This window comes from Blennius ocellaris (assembly GCF_963422515.1).
Source record: "Blennius ocellaris genome assembly, chromosome: 18".
In the NCBI taxonomy this organism is placed as follows: domain Eukaryota; kingdom Metazoa; phylum Chordata; class Actinopteri; order Blenniiformes; family Blenniidae; genus Blennius; species Blennius ocellaris.
The window spans coordinates 7,779,664-7,800,632 of NC_137667.1; the positions used below are offsets into that span (position 1 = coordinate 7,779,664).

General features: G+C 39.0%; 1 protein-coding gene across 2 annotated transcripts; it reads right to left on the reverse strand.

Annotated features, from left to right (window-relative positions):
- Positions 1 to 3,438: 3,438 nt before the first annotated feature.
- LOC308143641 (alpha-1,6-mannosyl-glycoprotein 2-beta-N-acetylglucosaminyltransferase) lies at positions 3,439 to 7,921 on the reverse strand. 2 transcript variants are annotated; one of them, XM_080514522.1, is made up of 2 exons: positions 7,884 to 7,921; positions 3,439 to 5,289 (listed from the first exon to the last, which is right to left on the reverse strand). In XM_080514522.1, exon 2 carries the CDS (start codon positions 5,089 to 5,091, stop codon positions 3,838 to 3,840), a length of 1,254 nt encoding a protein of 417 aa, XP_080370648.1. In that variant the 5' UTR covers positions 5,092 to 5,289; positions 7,884 to 7,921; the 3' UTR covers positions 3,439 to 3,837. The 2 variants fall into 2 exon arrangements, with proteins under 2 accessions (XP_080370648.1, XP_080370647.1); XM_080514521.1 differs by lacking the exon at positions 7,884 to 7,921 and adding an exon at positions 5,409 to 5,493.
- Between the last annotated feature and the right edge of the window lie 13,048 nt (positions 7,922 to 20,969).

A 20,969-nucleotide genomic window follows, 5' to 3' on the forward strand; every position in this document is an offset into this window, starting at 1 on the left:
CAGTCCATGAACAATGTTTGACAAATTAATCTACACATTTTCCATAGGTTGTTGCTGCATGTAATGAATTGTATTGGTTATGTTTTTACAAAGAGGCCGTGTGATTCCCAGACAATATCTATGACTGCTATACACGCAAAGTAAAAACTATTAGAATTTGGCTTTTATAGGTGCATCTGATAAAATAAAACTTCATCTTTCCCACATGTCGACTCAAACTGTGAAACTCCCATATATATTTAAGATACATTGGTAGTATTGCCATAGTTGTGTTTTTCTTCATAAACTTAGTTAATATGTCACAATGATTCAAAACAATGTAATTTTATTTTCATCGTTTTTAAGAGAAGGTCGTGACGATAACAATTCAAATTTCAACATTTAATTTTGTGTGAGTGCCAAAATAATTGACAAAACAAGTAATTTGTAAATTCTATATTTAAATTGTTTCATGAGCATTGGAGAATTACTTTAAAAGAACCACTGGAATAAATATTACACATTTTTATCTTTGTTAAATAATTGAATGAAGGCCGTGAGTATAGATCTGTGTTTGAAGGGCTGTAGTATGTTTACAACATGGTTATTTAATAGCTTAAAGGGGGTATGTGGCTCTAAATTTGAGGTCAAGGAGAAAAAATGAATCAAATACAAATAGTGTACATCAGGGAAAGCTCACTTTGATCAACTTATAACAGAATGAATGATATATGAGAATTGACGTGAACCGCTGTATACTAACTTTATTCAATCAAAACGATGCATTTGATCATGTCCAGCTTAAAATGCTTTCACTTTTACAATATGTGAGCAATACTGTACTTTCAATTGGTATTGAGTCCTAATAGGGTTAATTCCCCTTCCCCTTTGCATAAACACTTGTGGAAACAGTCTGGTAGGTCTCGGTGAAGACGGAGAGGGCCGGCATGTTGCACGTGTCTGGAGTACAAAGTGCATGCAACGCAGCTGTTATCTGTCATTTAGAAGGCGTGCACTTTTCTTCAGTGTGTAAAGATCATGTCTTTTTAGCAGGTTAGGTGTATTGTTGACAAACACTTAAAAACCAAACTGCTTACCAGTGTGCGGTGCAAACGATCAAAGCAGAATAAAAATGGGCGTCAAAGCAATGACTTACTCAGCCTTGTCGTTTTCACCCAAAGTAAAATTTCAGGTAATTTTTTACAAATTCAATCCGATTCAGCTTTGTTTATGTAGCACCAAATACAACACAGTCATTTCTTAGTGCTTTTCACAGAGGAAAAAAACCCAACAGTTCCACATGGGCCAGCATAAGGAACGTGGAAGAACATTTGCAGTTTACCAGACTAAAAATACAGAGGAATTCAAGGCTGGAAAACAAGCTCGTCAAAATCACCATGTAGCACACTGCTTTCTATTAGGATATTGTTATTTATTTATTTTACACTCAGGAAACCTGAAGTGAACTGAAGGCCCAACCCTCCGAAGCATGTGCTATCTTTCATATGGCCCTATTATTATTCTTATTTGTCCACCACTGGTTTACAGCATCGCATCCATGTCCCACAGGACTGGAGTAGTTAGGATAAATGTTTGTGTGCAGAATTAGTCAAAACCATATTGTTTACAAGGAGCTATCGAGTCTTATTGCTACAGGAAGCAGCGATCTCCTGTGTTGTGCACTTTGGTGGTTTTACTCTGTTGTATCTCAGTTCCTTTCTCACAATTCATGTTTCGATCTTGTTTTTATACAATTTTTAATCCAAAACAACCTTCACCTATGCTTTTTTACAAGGTAAAATAGGAGTAATTCTCACTTCATGTAATTTATAACGTGCCTTCCAGCACAAGACGCATTAAAACGCCACAAAGCAAAGTCCACCCTTTGTGACATTTTGCAGCGTTCGTCATGCATATTATTAAAACGTCCGTGATTGTGATGCTACTTAATGATGAATAAGCTCTCAGTGATGTGCCATGTCCACTCCTCTTACGGAAATGCCACAATTATCAGAACATTCATTACCAACTACATTAGCTTGAGGGAAACATTCCAGTCAGTGTTTACTTTATCATTTCTACTCTCCAGTCATCCTGCAGGCTGTTTTGGGACGAGTTTTATGTTCAACATCTCTGATGAAAGGTTAACTGGTACTTCTAGTTTGTGTGTGTGTGGCTGGCAACTGTTCAGAGTAGCCGGTATTGTGTAAATATCAGCTGCAAAAGGCTCTTCAGATGCTCTCTGGTTCAGGAGCTGTTTGAAGCGCTCAATGTTGGACTAGTAAACTACAGTATTTCCTGGATTTGCTTGTTTCTCAAAAGGACAGATATATCGATTGGCCAACACAAATCTGATGTGTAAAAAAAAAAGAAAAAGCTGTGCAATTTGTAATTAGTAATGAAACGAATCAAAATGAACCTTTTTATTTTCCCATTTGGCAAACATTAAGAGTGAACGACGAATGAAGAACTTATTCAAGTGATCCCAAAGACACAAGACAAGCAAACACAAGGACAGAAAAGAACAATTGGTCTCATGAAAACCTCTTTGACACACAGGCACCTTCATACAAAGTACTTCTTTGTGTGTTAGGTCTCTTCAGATGATTGTGCTTTATCTCCTTAAAGATAAATAAAGTTTCCTATTGTAGAATACATTCATGTCAGAGTTGTTGGTAAGGCACGATAGGGTGAACCATCATGAAGTCGAGCTCATACTTGTTTCATGTAAAAAAAAAAAAAGAAAAAAAAAGCCAGCATTCAAATAAAACGTTCACATTTCAGTTGGCAACAGCATCGGAATGAAAACATTTGTTCATATAGAAATCATCTTGCGTGACAAGTGTCAGTTCCAGACATAGCATTGACACACCTATTCTCAAATTATCTCGTAAGGCGTTTCCATTGTTTTACACCGCGGCGCATACCAATGCTTTCTGAGCTCGCCTGAATGACGAACAGGAAGGCCCAAATACAGGAACGCCACAATACAGGATAGACTGCTGTTCGCTGAATCCTAGTTCCAAAAGGTTACCTGTCTCCTATCTGCAAGCAAATAAGCAGAACCAACAACAGGCCAGCTCCTGCTGGGTCAACCAGGGATCAATGGGATGAGCCGAGCAGAGAGGCCGATTCAGCAAAACTGAAGGTTACATTAAAAAAAAAGAAAAGATCCGCTTCCAAAGAAATAACTGATAAAACCTTCCATTATTAAGGATATTGAAGAATTTCACTAAACCTCCCAGTGTGTAGGTCACATGTGCTTTGCGTTGCATTGAAATTCGTACCAAACTGCATAAACCAGATTAGGAAGCTGTGAAAGAACAAGTGCATAAGTTCAAGAAATAAACACCATCATTCTCTTTCGTGTGACTGAGGCCGATGTATTTATATTAAATATTTTGCGTTTGGCTTAGTTTTAGAAAAAAAAAAAAAAAAGGGTGGGGGGGGGGGGCTCATGTAGGCCACTGGTTTATGATGGCGATGATACAGTTCTAACCACTGACTTTACTTCAGTGCTCTCTGATATACAGTTTACTCTCGTTTCACATAACTATGCAGCAAATCTAAACAGGTGCTCTGGTTTGGAAGACGCATAAAATTTGACTGCCTGCCCTCATTTACATCAGTCACACGAATCTTTGAGGGAAAACAAAAGAAAAGAAAAGAAAATTCTTTGGCACCTGTGCTGCTTTGGTTCGTCACAGAAAACAAAAAAACAAGATTGCAACCAGACTTAAAAAGTGTTCGATTTGGTCCCATATCTCGGAAGACCTCATTGATTACGGATCATTCCGGCCTGAAAAAAACAAACAAACCCCGAAAAGCTCAAAACGCAGCACCAACAAAAACACAGCTTTAGAGACGTCGGGCGTAGTTCCTGCAGAGGAAGTGATCTCGAATGTCTCGCCATCCTCCGTTCTTTATGTGCGCTTTGTGCACAGGTGTTTCGGCCATGGTGAGGGCCAGAGTCTGAGCAAAGAAGCCTTCTTTGGCTTTCTGATGCTCCTGGTCCGCCAGCTGAGCGGCCAGTTCCGGGTTGCAGTCCTCTTTCTGGTGGAGGCCGCAGTCCCCCGTGTGGAGAACCCTGGAGCCCTGCGCCACCAGCACTTTGAGGGGCTTCAGGATGCAGGTTCCAGACAGGAACTGCAAAGTCCAGTCCCAGTTGTAGTCGTCGAAGGTGCAGTACTCGTTGTTGCAGCCCATCAGCTTGTAGTACATGTCCCTGGAGATGGCCATGCCGATGTTGTGTTTGGTGGACATCCACCCAGTGGTCATCACCTTATTGGAGAGACCGGCGAAGCCGTCCAGTTTGTAGTGGTTGCCCAGAGACATCAAGTCACAATCCGCACAATGTTTCTCCCTGAATGCGACCATGAGTTTATAATGGTGGAAAAGGTCGGGCAAGACGTAGTTGTCCTCCTCCAGAAAGATCACGAACCCGCTGTAGCCCTGCATGGCGTGCACTCGCTCCCACACAAAGTGCAGCTTCCACCACCAGTGGTGTTTGGTCTGAGTGATGAAAGCTTCCCGGTAGTGTCCGTAGGAATCGGGGTGCGCTGCGTTGATGCATCCTATTTTCAGAGCCTCTTCCTTGGACATGTCCCGCGGGCAGTCTCGCGGGTCCTGTCCAGGAAACTCGCTGGGATACAGCTGAGTGCTGAAGGGGAAGTAGATCTGCAGTACCTTGCAGAAAGTGATCCCCTGCACAATTGTGTTTATTTCCTCGGAAAAATAGTCATGGCTGAAGACGAGGAGGAAACCGTGGACTTCCTCGGCTTTCTCCAGGGACTTGATGAGCAGTTTGAGGTACTCTGGCCTGTTGTGGACCTGCACCACCAGCACCAGCTGCGGGTCTCCCGGGAACTCCTCTGCGTTCAGTATGTACTGCTTGTAGTTGGAGCGGTACACGGATTTGGTGAGCTGCGGCAGCGAGTCGTATTTGAACTTCACGGGGTCTTCGTACAGCGTGTCCACGCTCACTTGGGCCGCGTGAGCGTTCGCGTCACGATCGGACACCATCATGACGCGCGTGGAAACCAGCAGAGTCAGGAGCACGGAGCAGACGGCCAGCAGCGCGAGCACGTTCCTCCTCATCAGCCGAAATCTCATTTTCACCGCCTCGTTCAAGTCACACTAAATAAAAAAAATAAAAAAAGCGACGCCTGTCAGTCACCCGTCACCGCGCCGTTAACTCGCGCGCGACATCGTCCCGGTCCTCCTCGCGTGACGCGCGCCGCGGTGGCTCTCTGACGGACGGCTGTCGTCTCCACCTGGAGCCCGTGTCATTGAAAGAATGGCTCGCAGCACCTGAGGGAGGAAAGAAATACAAGACAATTTTTTTTTTTACAAAAAGAGTGACTTCCGGTTCGTTCCGGCCGGATGGTGAAAGAAAACCACTCGTGCGCTCCGCGCGCCGCGGGACTCACCCGAAGTTTCCGCAGTCTCCGCGTAAAGTATCAACAACGCGTTCACACACCAGGAAGAGAGTGGTGGCTCCGAGATACATCTTGGGTACAAGTTAATGTCTGCTGACGTGTACGATCCAGCCTCCGAGCGGCTGCTCCACGAATCACCGGCGCGCACAAAGTTGTGTAACTCGAGACGCTGCGCGCGGATCCAGGAACTGTTGATTCATGACTGAGAATACATGTCGACGAAACTGCAGCTTCTGGAGGACTGACGGCTCGTTTAAAGTCGAAAGACAGACGACGAGATTGGAAAATCCCTCGTACTCTTGTCTCGTACGTCGTGGGTTCGAATCCGGGCTCTCAGATTGTGCGTCTCTCAATCTGATGTGGGGTGGATCACTCCACTATTATAATAACATTATTAAACAAACAAAGGAACATATCCACAAATAAGCATGGATACCTTTGGTGTTTGAGCAATCAGACTCTTCTTTTGAAGTTTGTTTTGTTTGCGTGAACTCTTTTCTTTCCATTAATATTTTACTTATTTATTTCATTTATTTTAATTTATCATTATATTCTTAAACTTTTGTTTTCATTAAAAAAACTTGAAAAAGTTACCATTTACATAGATAAAAAGGTAAAATTACAACTTTTTAAAAAAATCCTAAAATCAGAATCTGTAATATCCGGTATATGCATAGTGTGATTGATTGATCGATATGAGGACTTTTGTAAGCTGTGATGGCCTTTTATGAACATTTTAAATAGTTTCTTTGAACACATAATTTAAAAAAAATGATATTTTCTTTAGATTTATTTAGGTAGTATATATAACGACACAAAAACTCACACAAAAAGAGCAGGGCTGTCAGCCAGTCTTTAAAAAGAACCAAAGACAAAGGTTTACAATTCAACATTAAAAAAAGTAAATGAAATCAATCAGGTATGAATAATATCCCCGCTAATCTATGGCACGGTTATATTAAGTACTTAATTCAAAGAAGTACATTGTCACTGTGCAGGAAGAATCCGTGATGTTTGTTCAAATGTAATCTCTGTCTTAGAGTAACAGACACCAGACACGTCTGTCAGCCTGAGAAAAAAATCTGGATGGGCTGGCAGATTTCCACTTTAACAGAATACATTTTACTTCTTCAGGCGTGGTGAGGTTAAATTCTTCCAAGTCTTATACAAGACAAATGTAAAACATTTTGAATTGTGGTTTTGTTCATTATGCTATTGTTTTACTGCTACTATCAGCCTACACGTTTTCTTTGTTTTTCTATATTTTTCTATTAATACCATCAGTGTAAATGGCATTCAGATAATACTGCAACAAGTTACCATGGGTGCTTTTGGGTTCGTATACTTCATTCATAGAATTATTTGCATTGTTTTGATATTAAACAGAACTCTCCTCCGGCTACAGTCGGTTCAAGTTTGACTGGTTCAGCACATCACAAAAGACATGTGGAGTTTATTACCTAACGCAAAATGATTGTAATACCCGATATCCCTCGTTGGATAAGACATTTTATAACAGGAGATGCAACCAGAGATGTAGGACTGATAACAGACGGTTAAATGTCATTTGGCCCAAATAGAACACTGCAGTGTTTGAAAATAATAATCTTATTAGTGGAACACAGTCTCATATCGAGAGGTGAAACGATACTGAGCAATTCCAGTTCTTGTAAAATCACTTCATAGATATTAATTTTTTTTAAACTAAAAACATTTTCAGCATCGTACAGGATGGCCTGCATATTGTACTTTTGAACGGTGAAACATTTGTAAGAAACATGATATGCTTGTTTGCTAAGTGTGCGGGTTGCACCCATGAAAACAAACAACACTCAGTCGCACTGAAAGGCTGTTTGACATTGACAGAAAATATTTGGCAATTTTCTCATTGCTGCAACCGACACACTCACGTGTGCAACAAGAAATAATTTTGTTAATTTTGTGTGGTCAATTTGAAATAAATTGTTATTTAAACTTCTTCGCTTCACTCCTTTTTAAGTGATACCTGATATTTATAATTCCAAAGTTTGGAAGCTCAACGATTTCTGATTATTTGCATGAAAGAGAATAAATAGTTTTATTTTCTTGGTAAAGGATGGCTGAAAACAGACAAGAAGAACTCTGGATGTGTGAATCTGAATAAATGTAAAAACAAGATGGAAAACCTGCAAAACGGTTAGTATATACTGTTTATGGAAAACAAAAATAAGCTTTTAGACCAGTCAATTCAATGAATGGACTCTAAGTTGGGTAAACACAACAGTCTTTTTATACATTTTATTACCTGTCAATATTCCTTAATGTTATTCCTTCACCTACTACATCTTCAAGCTCATCTTAGATCCCCAAGCAAACCAAGAAATGTACTAACTTCAGCATGTTCAAGGCTGCTGTTGGGGTATTGATCTAACTGGCAGTGCTAAGTAAACATCCAAGAGAAGACCATGAAGAACAGCTTCAACTTACTCAGCATCGGGATCCTTCAAGACATCCGATCTCTTCACCTCAAAACCTACAACGAGTATTCATTTTATTTGGTTGGAGCTAATTCTGTTGGCCCTGCCCACACCGGTTGGCAGTGACGTAGACTGACAGGTAAATTGAGATGTCTTGGATATCTCTGCTTAAACCTGTTATCTGGAGTGACACAGCAAAACGTGGAGCCATTCACTTCTAATGTCTTTTTTTATTTTATTTGCTACGTTATGCTTTTTGCCCCTCATCACAATGTCTCTGCATCAATGCATATTTAGACATTTTTTGGAGGTGGGCGTTGGGTGACACAGGTTGTGCTTTTCCACATGGTTTGCATATGGCGTATACATTTGGCTTCACCCACAATACAACCTGTTAACACCAGCCTTCATTCAATCTCATGAACTGTCCTGCCATCAGTAGTAAATGAGATCTAAATAATGGCTTTAACTCATGCACCTTCATGAATCCTTCATGAGGTTCATGCACAGAGAATTACGAACCCCGAGCAGAGTTATTGGAATCCCGCCCTGAAGGACTGGTGGCATTGTCCTTGAGTGACAACTGAGAAAATTACCATGACAAAAGGCTCAGTCTTGGTGTGTACGATAAACAGGTTCTATGAAGTACATGCACAATACTCAGGGAGATATTCATAATCATTATGGTAACTATTAATCACCATGGTTACTCATTGGAAATTATATCTTCAACTGTAACTGGTTCAGTTCATCCAGGTAAAAGAATGTCTGAAAACATTCCCTTTGTGATTTGATGCATAGAAAGTGCCAGTATTTCAAGAGAGTACTGGTGAACCCACACTTTCCAAAGGTTTGTGCATAACGGAAGACCAAGATCAACAAGGCTAAAATACAGAGATTCTCAGACGAGAATTTGAATGTGAACCAAAAGCAAAGGCAGTCTGGTTCATTTTACCTGCCACCTATAAGTCGAGGAGGAGGAGGTGTGAAGTTTGGCTGCAAAACTGATAACAAGAACAACTATATTGACAAAATGTGACATGACCAACTCAAGCCTGGGAGATGTTTCGTTTCTGTGTTTCTGTCATTTAGCAAACATGGCGTGACTTTGAACAAATTGATCAATTTAATTGGTCACTTTAAAAAAAATTCCCCCTCCCATGACTGTCATGGGAGCAGCAGTTGTGCCTTAGAGATTAGAGGGGTGGATTTGGGATTGGAAGGTTGCAAGTTTGATCCCCACTGTGGACACTGTGGCTCCCTGAGCAAGACCTTTAACCTCCCCATCAGTTCCCCGCAGTGCCGTAATGTGACCGCACCTCTACATCCTAGAAATAGGATGGGTCAGTGCGTAAAGAAACAAATGTTCCCCAAGGGGATTAATAAAGTAGGGATATTAGCAGTCGGCCTATAACTGAAAGCTTTACTTACCGGTACTTCCTTTCTCCTTTTTTAATTCCATTGTTTCCAAATCACTTCAAACAAAGGATCTGACTCACAGACAAAGTAAGAAAGCGTGATGCTCATAACAGAAGGAATGAATAACCATACACAGACGCCGCCTCACAAAATTCTAAATTTAACTAGAGCAAAGAAGACTTGCTATGCTTGTATGCCCAGTTAATTATACAAGTGATGACAGTGTCAGGAGTTTGTTTTTTTTGTTTTTTTTTAAACAATAAGAAAAATTTAAGACTGTAAGAAGACAAATGAGTTCTCGACATTCCATTTGCAAGCGCACGGTTAAAGGATTTAACTTCGTCCGGGGATGTAATCCTCTTGTGTGAAAAGGGCAAGTGCACCTTTTCAGGATGAGGTTTTCAGAATAGGGAGGAGGACTCGGGGCTCATCTTCCGATGGAGTGCAGCTTTGAGTCGCTATGTGCAGTTGTTGCTCCGCTCTCTGCAGTTTCCCAGACCCGAGTCGCTCCTGACTGCCAGCTGGGGTTCCTCTTGCTGTGTAGCAGCCCCCTTGTGAGGCATCAACAGCCCTCCGAGACTCAGCCGGGAAACGTTCCCAGTCTTCTTTCCCTTCCGCCGCCTCGCAGAGCAGAGCAGATACCAAAATATTACACCTCGTGACTCCTGACTACAGGGGTTGATCCGAGTTTATTTGACATTTGCAGGATTTCACAGTCACTAGTTTTGGGCTTTACTGCTGAGGTTTTAACTAGATTTGTGGTCTTTGTTTGCCGAGGGAAATCTGTGCCCCCGTGACCCGGGGCTGAACTGGAGAGTGTTAAAACTGCCCCACGGTTCAGGGATTCTCTGGAACTTGGTAGATGTGTTCATAGGGTCGCTTTTGACATCATTAAAAGGTAACATGACATTTAAAGGAATGTGGACTATTTTCCAAATGCTCTCCGAGTAGTTCTACCCAAAGTACTGAAATGGCCTTCATCGTTACTTCCTTATATGTTATGGTATATGTATGCTGAGGGGTAAGTGCAATGTTATACAACTTGTAAGATTAAACACTTGCAAATGAACAAAGCTCATAATCCAGTAATGAAAAGTTGTAAAGTTTATACTTTTACAGCAGGGCTAGTCAAATTGTAATAAGGTCACGTACGTTGTTTCATACCAAGTAGTAATTTATGGTCGAATGTTAACAATTAATTTAAGATCTACAAGCAAGTTCAATGGATTAAAATTGAGATTTTACAATCTATATTCCAAGACTGTCATAACTGCTATATTTTTTTATTGTGTCTCTTACACTCACAAATGTTCTACTTAAAAAAAAAAAAAAAAATTAAAAGTATTTTCAATATGTGATGGAAAAGTATTGAGTTGAAATATTTCTTTCATGAATTATACTGCTGACTAAAAACTGACCCGACAACTATCCTGACAGGAACTTTTACCACACTGATAACAACTTTTTGTAACTTCACATCCGGATGCTCTCAGAAAAACACGTTTCATTGTAATCCGAAATCACGAAAGTAATCTGCTTCCTTAAAATACCTGATTGACTTGTTCCTCAGTTATCACTGTACTCTCATGTGTACAACTTCTTGCTGTAGATAAAACTTGGTCTCGAGATTTTTTTGACGACCACTAATATTTTTCTTTCCATTATGATTTCCTCTCAAGAATAAAAGGAAAGATGGCGCAAGAAAAAGCTTTTCACTCACTGTAAGCGTTCGTGGTGCTTGTTCCCCACAGAGGCTCTCTGGCGCCCCCTAGTGGAGATCCGCCAAGTTAAAAATACACTATTTTCCAATTGTTCCATGGTTAAACAACCACACACAAAAAATAATCAACTATATTTGTATTTATACTCTTTTTATAATAATCAATCTGCAATCAGCTGCAATTAAGTATGGATATGTTAAAACCAATTTGATGTACTATTTTGTTTTTTTTATCATGGGATTTAAATTCTCTTTCTTGGTCTATTTTTTATTGTACAGATCATTTTTCTTCACTATCTTATCATGTGTTCCTGTAATTGTTTTATGTGTTTATATTTCTACTCGGCTGAGTTTTCAAGAGCTTTTTTTTTGCCTTTTTATTGTCATGTTATTATGGTTGGCTTTTTGATTGATGGTTGCTCGTCTCGCTCTATGACTGATTAGAAAGATGGTTGGTTGGTTGTTTGGTTGGTCTCCTGGTTAGTGGTATATTTGTTTGGATGGATAGATGGTTGTGATGGTTTGATTGTCTCATTGGTTCATTATATTTTCGGTTGATTTGAGAGATAATAGGTTGATTATTTAGTTGGCTGTCTGGTGAGTTGGTTGGTTGATGTGGGGACTAATTGGCTGGTTGCTTCCTTGTTTGTTAATTGATTAACTTATTTAGTGATCATCGAAACATACTGTGTATTTGCAGACATTATGAGTCTTTGTCATGTGCTGTTTGTCTTATTGTAGACGCTTTTATTCTGTAAATTCACCCAGCCAGAAATTTATTATTTGTAGTATTTTCTAGTGACATTGTAAAAGGTTTTGTGCTTTAATTATTGACCTCACTAAACCCTGTTAATCCTTAATGTCCAGTTCATCAGGACAAACCATGTAAAGCCCTGACAGATAACCACTATTCACTGATTTTAGAACATGTCAGATCAGACACTTCTTAAGATGGTCATACTAAAATAGTCATATAAAAAGTGTAGTTGTTTCCAGTAGCCACTAGATGGTAGGAGCCCACCAGAGAACATTTCCTCCTTCTTTTGCCTCCTTGTTTCATGTGCTCTCTTCGGTATGTTTCACCTCATTTATAACTGGAAATCGAAACTGAATTACAAATAGAACTTCTAACCTGCTACATACAGGCAGAGCATGTCAGAAAGAGGACACTCAACAGCTCTGCACACTTTGCCATGAGGACCAGGCGACCCCGAACAAGTCTTGCTCCTCTCTTGGCTGCACCTGGTTGCTCCTCAGCAAAGCACAGGAGGGCAATAATCGGTTCACACCAATATATATTTGCTTCTTTTTTTTTCTCATCACAGCTGTCCACTGGAAAAGTACACAGTGTCCTCACCGTCCAAAACACAAAGAATGTGGAACTAATCAATAGATGGCATCAGCTCCTCTCCTCCTCTGCAGTGACGCTTAGGAATGAGAGACTTTCTTATTGTGCTCAGACTAACATGCTATTTGAGGAGGCTTGCATGTGGAGAACGGAAGTTTAATGTGATGCTTCAAAATGTTGAATCTGATTTCACACTTTGGAAGCATTTGATGCCAAATCCTCAGCTGGCCTTTACATGTGTTCACTTTAGTTTATGATGGATTTACAAAGTTGAATTAGAGGTCAACTACTCTTTTTTTCCCCTGGCTCCTGCATGTGGAAACTGATGTTTTATACTGTCGACGGATGCTTTAATACTTAAGATACAACCTGGCACACTTTAATCTAGACAAACCAAGTCTAAAGTCAGTTTGAATAAAAGCAGCAGAATATCTCTGGACAATGTGTAAAGCATTGTTTCATTTATGTGCGATATGGGCTGAAAACAATGCAGTAATCCACCTCGCAGACAAAAGTTATTTAGACTTTTGGTCTGCAACAGAACTTTGACAAGTTACCTGTTACTAACTTACACAATAATTACAGTTTCTCATCAAGTTGGTTCAATAGACTTAGTTTTTAAACATTTCCACCAGGCATCTGTGTCGGCCACCCCTTGTCTATTCTATGAGTAAAACTTATTCTGGAAAAAACAAGTTGTAGCATTCCTGTCAATCACAACAGTGCAGGTCAGACAAATGCATCCAGGAGAGAAGTTCTGTGCAAGGCTATTTGTAATCATAATAATAATGATAATAATTCAAAACAAAACAAAACAAAACAACATTAAATCACATGCATTGCATATAAGTAACAAGAAGAGTGTAACAGAAATATATAGGAAGTTGTAGTGGTGAGACATTAGAAAGTTGGAGATAAGTTTCTACTTGCATTAAAAACAACAGTAAAACATTACTAAAGCTGACACGTCATGTGCGCATGAACACGTGAACAAAAACTCAGTGACACCGAAAATCATTTGCTGAATGTATACATATAAAATAGGCTGCATTCCTCAGCAGGGAGGTCCCACATCCAAATAATGCGAACATGAAGTTCTCCTCTCTCACCATGGCACAGTCCACATATATAACATAACATTATGGCCGTCTGCTAAATGTTATCTAGGTCATCTTATCACAGACTCAAAAGCAACAAACTGAGATCCATTGTGTTTTCTGTCACTTTTCTATCAGAACAAGCACTAATCCTGACATCAGATTGAGCTATCGTCGTCCTCGGCACCGTTGATTCTGGATGGACACTGACCGCTCCAGACCCCAAACAGCTCATTTGTAAATAAAAAGAAAATAAATTACAATAAATTTATTTATTTATTTACTGGTAATTGCAGTAGTTAGAAGCATTAGCATTGAAGCAACACTACGAAGGTGAAGTTTTAAGAACATGATGTTTTTTGAAACAGGAAACTTTGTTAAAAATGTCATATTATTGAATTTTCTTCATGTTTTGCAAAAAAGATACTAGCTTTTCGCCCCACAATAAACAATTCATATGTCTTGGCACTGAAACAAAAGAAAACATTCAATATTGTCTAAAAATGTACATCCAAGGTTAACATGCTCCTATTTTCCATTTGGTCATGTTGAACTTTAAGTGGCCTTTGGACTGGTAGGAGTGTGACACCCCTGCTTCAGAGGGTTAGGTAACAGTGTGGGGGTCCCTGAGCTTTGCAGTATTTTCTGAGTCACATCATCCATCAATAATCATTCCAATAAACAGCAGAGCAATTGTTAGCAAATGTCCTGGTGTGCATGATTCCTCATCACATGGCGACCGCAGAAGAATAATGAGGCAGAAGAGCAGAGAGGAAAACAGGACATGAGTGTAACTCAGAGTGGATTATGCAAGCATGTTGCTCTCCATGTGCACAACCAATCACAGCCAAACTGTCTCATCCTGCGCACGTGGAGCCCGGTGTTTTTCTTTCGGGCCTCCAACAGAGCTTTTCCAGAGCTCTGATAAGTTCATTACATGCCACACTGTGCAGCAGGAATCTCATAAACTTTGGTTTGGTTCCAACCGGATGATCTCAGACTCCTCTGAAATGACCAACGCTGTGACGTGATGCAGAATCAATGTGCAGGATGAACACGTCATCCTGCGTATTGGTGAAATGAAGGTAAAGTGGCGGTTTTAGTCTTCATGTCTATAGAGAAAAATCTCTCTCTCTCTCTCTCTCTCTCTCTCTCTCTCTCTCTCACACACACACACACACACACACACACACACACACACACACACACACACACACACACACACACACACAATAATGCTGGCCTTTGTTTAGTTTTGTTGCCACGGCAACCCACCACATGAGCTGCTGTTTCCCAGCCCTGCTGTTTGATCGGAGGGAATAAACTCATCCAGCTGCTTTTGTTTTAGAATAAATTACTGAAACTGTTCAAAACAGAAGTTTTAGTATAAAAATATCAGAAGAAGAGGGATCACGATTCAGTCACGTGTTTGGTTCATTCAGCTGGTTCCATATCTATTATTCTCACTGTGTTGACGTGTTTGAAAAGAAACATGTTTGATAAAAACGTCTGCAAACATTATGGGAGTTACTAAAGCACCCAAAACCTCAGATAGCCTCATGAAAGACACCCTGGAGGAGGTAATGTGTTCAAAATTGTCCATAACATGTGGTGCAAACGTGGTTCTAAAGAATTTGCATTTACTTTTGATATTTTCTCCTGTAGTGAAAAAAATCAAGAAAATGTGAAAGTAAACACTTTTTTCCAAGTCTTACTGGACAAATCTACAAAGAAAAAGTATGAAACGTATGAAGCTGTGTTTTAGATAATCTTGCCAGAGAGAAATCACAGATTTTTAACATTTCTTTTTAAATGTTTGTGTAAGAACTAAAACTAAAACAAGCTATACTTCAATTGCCATTTATACCTAATAAAGTGGATCATGGGTGTATCAGATGTAGCGAAACAAACTCAATTACAAGATGTAATATCATGAATGACAAAATGAATAATTATTTTTCATTTGAAACACAGTCATAGACAGACAGCCTATCAAATACTGGAAAAAGAACCTTCTGACATGTAAAACATATACACATTAAAGTCAGAACTTCAAAAAATTGGGACAGGTAGTTTTAAAAACACCAAGAAAATTTACACAAACATCAAAAATTGATGACCCAGTCAATCTGATAACCCTAATTCAGAAAAAATATATAACCGACTGTGTTAAATTGTGGATTATATGATTTATAAATGACACCTAGCAGGGTCCAAAGCCTCCACAATGAGGGAGGAGCAATGTTACTGCAGACGGCTTCTCGAGGTGATAATGCAACTATTCAAGAATGTTGTTTCTCATCATGATGTAATGAAGAACTTCATAATTTCTGTTATGTAATATAATTAAAAGAGTGAGATGGTCTGAAGAATGTTCTGTCTTCAGGGGAAAAACTGTAAAACCAGGCAGGACTCCATTAAAAACCTAAGCATGGCCAAGGAGTTGGTCATGGAGGTCTGGAATTTCAGAGTCACAATTTAACTCCCCAAAGTGTTTTTTTTTTTTTTTTTAATAACTGGCCAGCCTGGAGGCTGCCATTGTTATTGTCTATGTCCTCGTGCATATGCAGGAGAAGAACTCATTTCTATGGTTGTGTGCAGCAGCAGAATTTCAAAAAAAGTTTCGTTTTCCCCGTTTCCACAGACACAAAGTTGGAGCATTATCAAAAAGTTGCGTTCTTTCCATCCAAGACTCAATAAAAGTTTTTCGTTTTCATTTAAATATGTTGTTGTGTAAACAGGGTCGTAACCACCAGTTGAAAGCAAGTCCATTTGTTGTTGTTTTGATACTTTAAGTGAATTAAAAAACACACAGTGCAGTGGAAGTCACTGCATAAGCGCTTCTGAAAACCATTGTCTGTGGACACAGTCTATCTTTTCACCTACAAATGCAACTTAGAACTCCACTTAAGTAGAAACTCAATATTAGTACAAAGTAAATGCATCAGTAAACAAAACAATCTATAAGGCCAATAAGTAAAAGGCACCTGTTAGTTGTTATTAAAAATATTACATCAGCAGTAAGTAAATGTTAGATATCTGCAGTCAACTAAAATCCTATAGAAGCATAGATTTCGTATTTTATTTTATTATTTAAGCACAAAACACCATGACAAAAACATTTGTTTTCCTGAAGTCATGAACATTCTTGGTGTTTTAAACATGGCAGTGAATTGTGAGCAAAGCTGCACCACAGCTGTCAAAACTCTAAAATACACAACAAGTGTTTATAATGTGATCAGAACAAATAGGATGGAAGTCAGTTCAGAGTAAAAAGGTTAACTCATCCACCTGATTGGTATTGATGATTGTGCATGAATGTGCTTTTCCTCTTTTTTTCCCCAAGCATTTCATTATGAATACATTTGCTGCACATTCATTCGTCCACACTTTTATTATTATTATTTTTTTAGTTCTAAGTTTGTGTTTGAAGCCACAGAAGGAAATGTGAAGCCGTTCTCCCTCAGGTCCTCTGTGTGAGTTCAAGGTCCATTTCCAGCAGGATTTATTGTTCATAGACAGGATGCGGACACTGAAACAGTAAAGATGGCCACTGTTCTTCTTTACTGTTTCCACTCGGGTTTTTACTGCTGTTGATGATGGATAAGCGTTTTAACAGTACAGAAACATGGTGAGAAAACACTAAAGTGGGAAACTGAGCCACCAGAAGCATGTTTAAACTTCAATATGATTAAATCAGAGATCTACAAGAAAGGGATCTTAAATAATCTGTTTTACCTCCCTGAGACTACAAACAAGAAGCAGGTTGAAGAGAATAAAGTCAATAGTGTAATAATTTGGGGATTTGTAAATGTATTAAAGCCAAAAATGTCACAATTTTGGCCAATATACATGTGAATAGGCCAATAATGTTAATAATTTTGGTAATTTTAAATAAAATAAAGCCAAAAAAGTAATAATTTTGTTCAATCTATCAATAATAAAGCCAATAATGTAATGATTTTAGCCAGTTTAAAGCAAGGCAATTACTTTTATTTTTTATACAACACAATTCAGACAATTAAATTCAGGTCTTTACAAGGAAATAAAGGAAATACATTAAGACAAGGCAATTAACAAGCTTAATGTTAACCTCTTAACATTATGAAAAACATTAAAATGAAGTAATCAAGTGGGACAATAATGTAAAAAGTTTTTGACCATTTCAAATGTAATCAAACCAAACATGTAATAATTTGTCAATTGTGTCACAAAATCTGTTTTTATATATGTTGTTCCTGATATGCGTCAGCCTTTTCTCATGTGAGAATATTATAGATTTGATTAAACGGCATATATGCTACCTGTTTACACCCTGGCTCCAAGTAATCGATTACATATCAAAACATTGTATTTCTTTTGATTTTGTTCACTTGTCTCTCATAATGAAGTGTTTGGATGCTTATATGACATTACAGATATACATTAGAATAGAGCTGGAGGACCACTGTGACGTAACGCATCACATTTCCCGAGTGTTTGTGGTGGCTGTGATTAAAAGCAGCTGTTTGAGTGCATGAAAATCCGAGGATTCGACTGAGGTTGGGTCGAAAACCTAACAGCAGCACAGCTGGAACAGCTTTAAGACCTCGAAACATCTAATAGTAACAAATGCAGACAGCATCTTTTGCGTGACGCTAAAACAGATGATCTCACTGAGCTCGGCCCTGGCGGGGTTAAAACGTACATTTTATTCAGTGAATGTGTAACAGAGACAAGTTAAACTTATGAAACAGGCTTGAGAGCAAAACCAGTGTAACTATTAAGACCAGTGAGAAGCACGAGGAATGTCTTACTGTCTATATATGTTGTAATTGTGCCATTTTCTTGTGTTACTCTTTGATTTAATATTCTTATTTTACAAATCTTTGTGCAATTTGTTATCTTTTATGTCACCTCATCTATTAAAATGTTAAAAAGTTACATGTTGGCGGAGACACAATGATGTTTAACCCCACCCTCCCTCACTGTGAGAAGCAACATGCCTCATCTGACCCCGTTGCACTACAGTTTTACAGCAATAGCATCAACTGGAGGAGAAATTACATAACTGGACACCCCAATCTGAGAAAATATGTCCAACCATTCATATTCTAAAAAAAAAGCCCTAACTTTTATTCATCCATCTTTTGTTGTACGTGCTCTCAAGTATGAGTCTGAGTTCACTGTGACACGCAACCACACTCAAACAACTTTCCGTCCTCATTACAAACTGCTACTGGGGGGGGGGGGGGGGGGGGGGAACGGTGGGGCAAATAAAAATGTTTAAAGAGCAGAGCAGAGCAAACAGATCAGGTAAATAAAAGAGTCATGGGGCCGCTACAGACTGGGTCTGGGTTACAGACACGCGGCTGAGATGAGCCGGGTGCCACGGTCGTGACATTTAGATGGTGAGGAAGAAGTGAAAGCAGATGACAGCAGGCTGCCTGGGTGGAAAATAAAAAAAAAAAAAGATGCAAAAATCCTTCATCTGACAGCTCTGCTTCCTTCACATGCAAGGAAATAAGAACATGTGTTATTTGTGTGCATGTGGGGGTGATCGCAGAGATAAGGAGGCAGTCTGTGGCATCCAGGAAGGGTTTTCACTCTTATCTAAGTGAGTTGTTTTTAGTTTGAGGCTATGAACACTGAAAGTTCTGCTTTTTTTTCTCTCAAAGTGTCTGTCTCTAAGAGCACTTTCTTAGCATTCTTTTTGGTAAAAATAACACAAATAACCTCACACATCCCGCACCAGAGAGTTCTCGGGTTCCTCACTAACTGGAAACAAATGTGGGTTTGGATTTGTTTTACTCGACAAGAGGATTCCTACAAATAGAGCCAGGGATACTTGCCGAGGTCTGGTTCATGTGCAGAGGGAATCATCTGTTTGCTTTGACGATAAAGTCTCAGAATTTCACCCTCCTGAAGCCTCCCCAAATCTTTTTAGTATATTAACTCATGTAGGGAGATGAGATGAGATGAGGTGGGGGGGGAAATAGCAAAGCAAAAGAACATGATCAACGAATAATATGTATGAAAAAACAATAAAAACAGTAACAATAATATATAAACAGGTTTCTAACTGTCACTTTATTTACATTCTTACATAACAATGTTGGTGGTGGCAGGAAATATACCAGAGAGGATGTTATTACTGCACAGAATAAATAAATAACATACAGAGTATAGCAGACAAGAGAAGAGTCATGGACCTATCTTATCGAATCTTATAATACATCTCTACAACCAAATATCTGAAACTTTTGTTTTCTTTCTTTTGAATCTTTTCTGCTTCAGATAATTTCCTTCATTACATGGATTGTTAGGAAACACTATGTTGAAATAAGGTTTTAAAGCTGCACATTCAAAACAAGTGGCAGCTTTATTTTCCCACTGAACAAAGTATGATTGTGTGAACTTGTTTGCTTTGTTTAAAGATTGTATTTTGAATCATGATGAACAGTTTACACACATAAAGACATGTTAAAAACTGATTGAGGCAGAGAAAAATCAGTTTCTTATCAAAACGATTCCGATTTTTTTTTTTTTTAAATACTGATCGAACACTGAAGTATAATTAAAACGTGATTCATTGATTTTAAAGCCTAAAATAAATAAGAGCAAGCATCGATCAGTTTTATTTTATATATGTGAATAAAAAGCTCCTAAACGTCAAAGCTTGGACTTTACATTTCAGTTTCGTTGTCAATATTCAGTCAAAAACACGTTGCATCTGTACCATGAGTGGTGCACGTTCTGCATGTTTGTGAGGAGAAACGTGTGACTCTCACTTCCCATGACTGCTGAATTTGATTACATGGTTTACTCACACTCACACTGCATGGCGTTCAAATTTCCCTTTATCAAATTGAAGCAGCGTGATCAGGATCAACTCTGAATTAACTCAATAAACCTGCTTCAAAACCAAGAGCAAAGAGACGATTTATTACTTGAAGTTAACTGATTTGTTTGAACAAAGTTGGCCTTTTATCGATCTACAAGAATCCTAGTATTTTGATTTTTCCACTGCTACCAATGTTTATGGCCGGATTCTGCCGCTCGAGACCCCGCAGAGAATAATGTGCTAGAAACATTAACGAGGACGTATGGACAGACACTCATCTGGACGGATGACCGAGCTGGATTGTGACGACACACAACGTTATCATGAAACCTTTCATGTAAACAAAAACCCAAAATGCAACAAAAGTTTTTCGTTTATTTGAAAACATTGTGTAAATGGGCCTAAAAGTACAAATAACATGGAAAACAGTTCAAATGTTTAAAACGGCTTCTTTGATCTTTATATATATATATATATATATTTGTGGCTCCAGATTGACTGAAAATCGATAAAAGTGGCTTCCTAAGCTATGAAGGCTGCAGACTGATTTGATGACATAAATCGATCTTGAGGGTGTTTCTGTGTTCCGCTGGTTGGTAGAGATGTAGGGTACGACAGTGGAGACGAGATAGGACCCCAATGAGCGGAAGCTCTGCATCTGCTTTCAGGCATTTTGGATCTGACGGAGA

What these genes read in the sequence shown, in the direction of transcription:
- LOC308143641 (XM_080514522.1), bottom strand. Translation starts at nt 5,091, where the DNA reads ATGAGATTTCGGCTGATGAGGAGGAACGTGCTCGCGCTGCTGGCCGTC.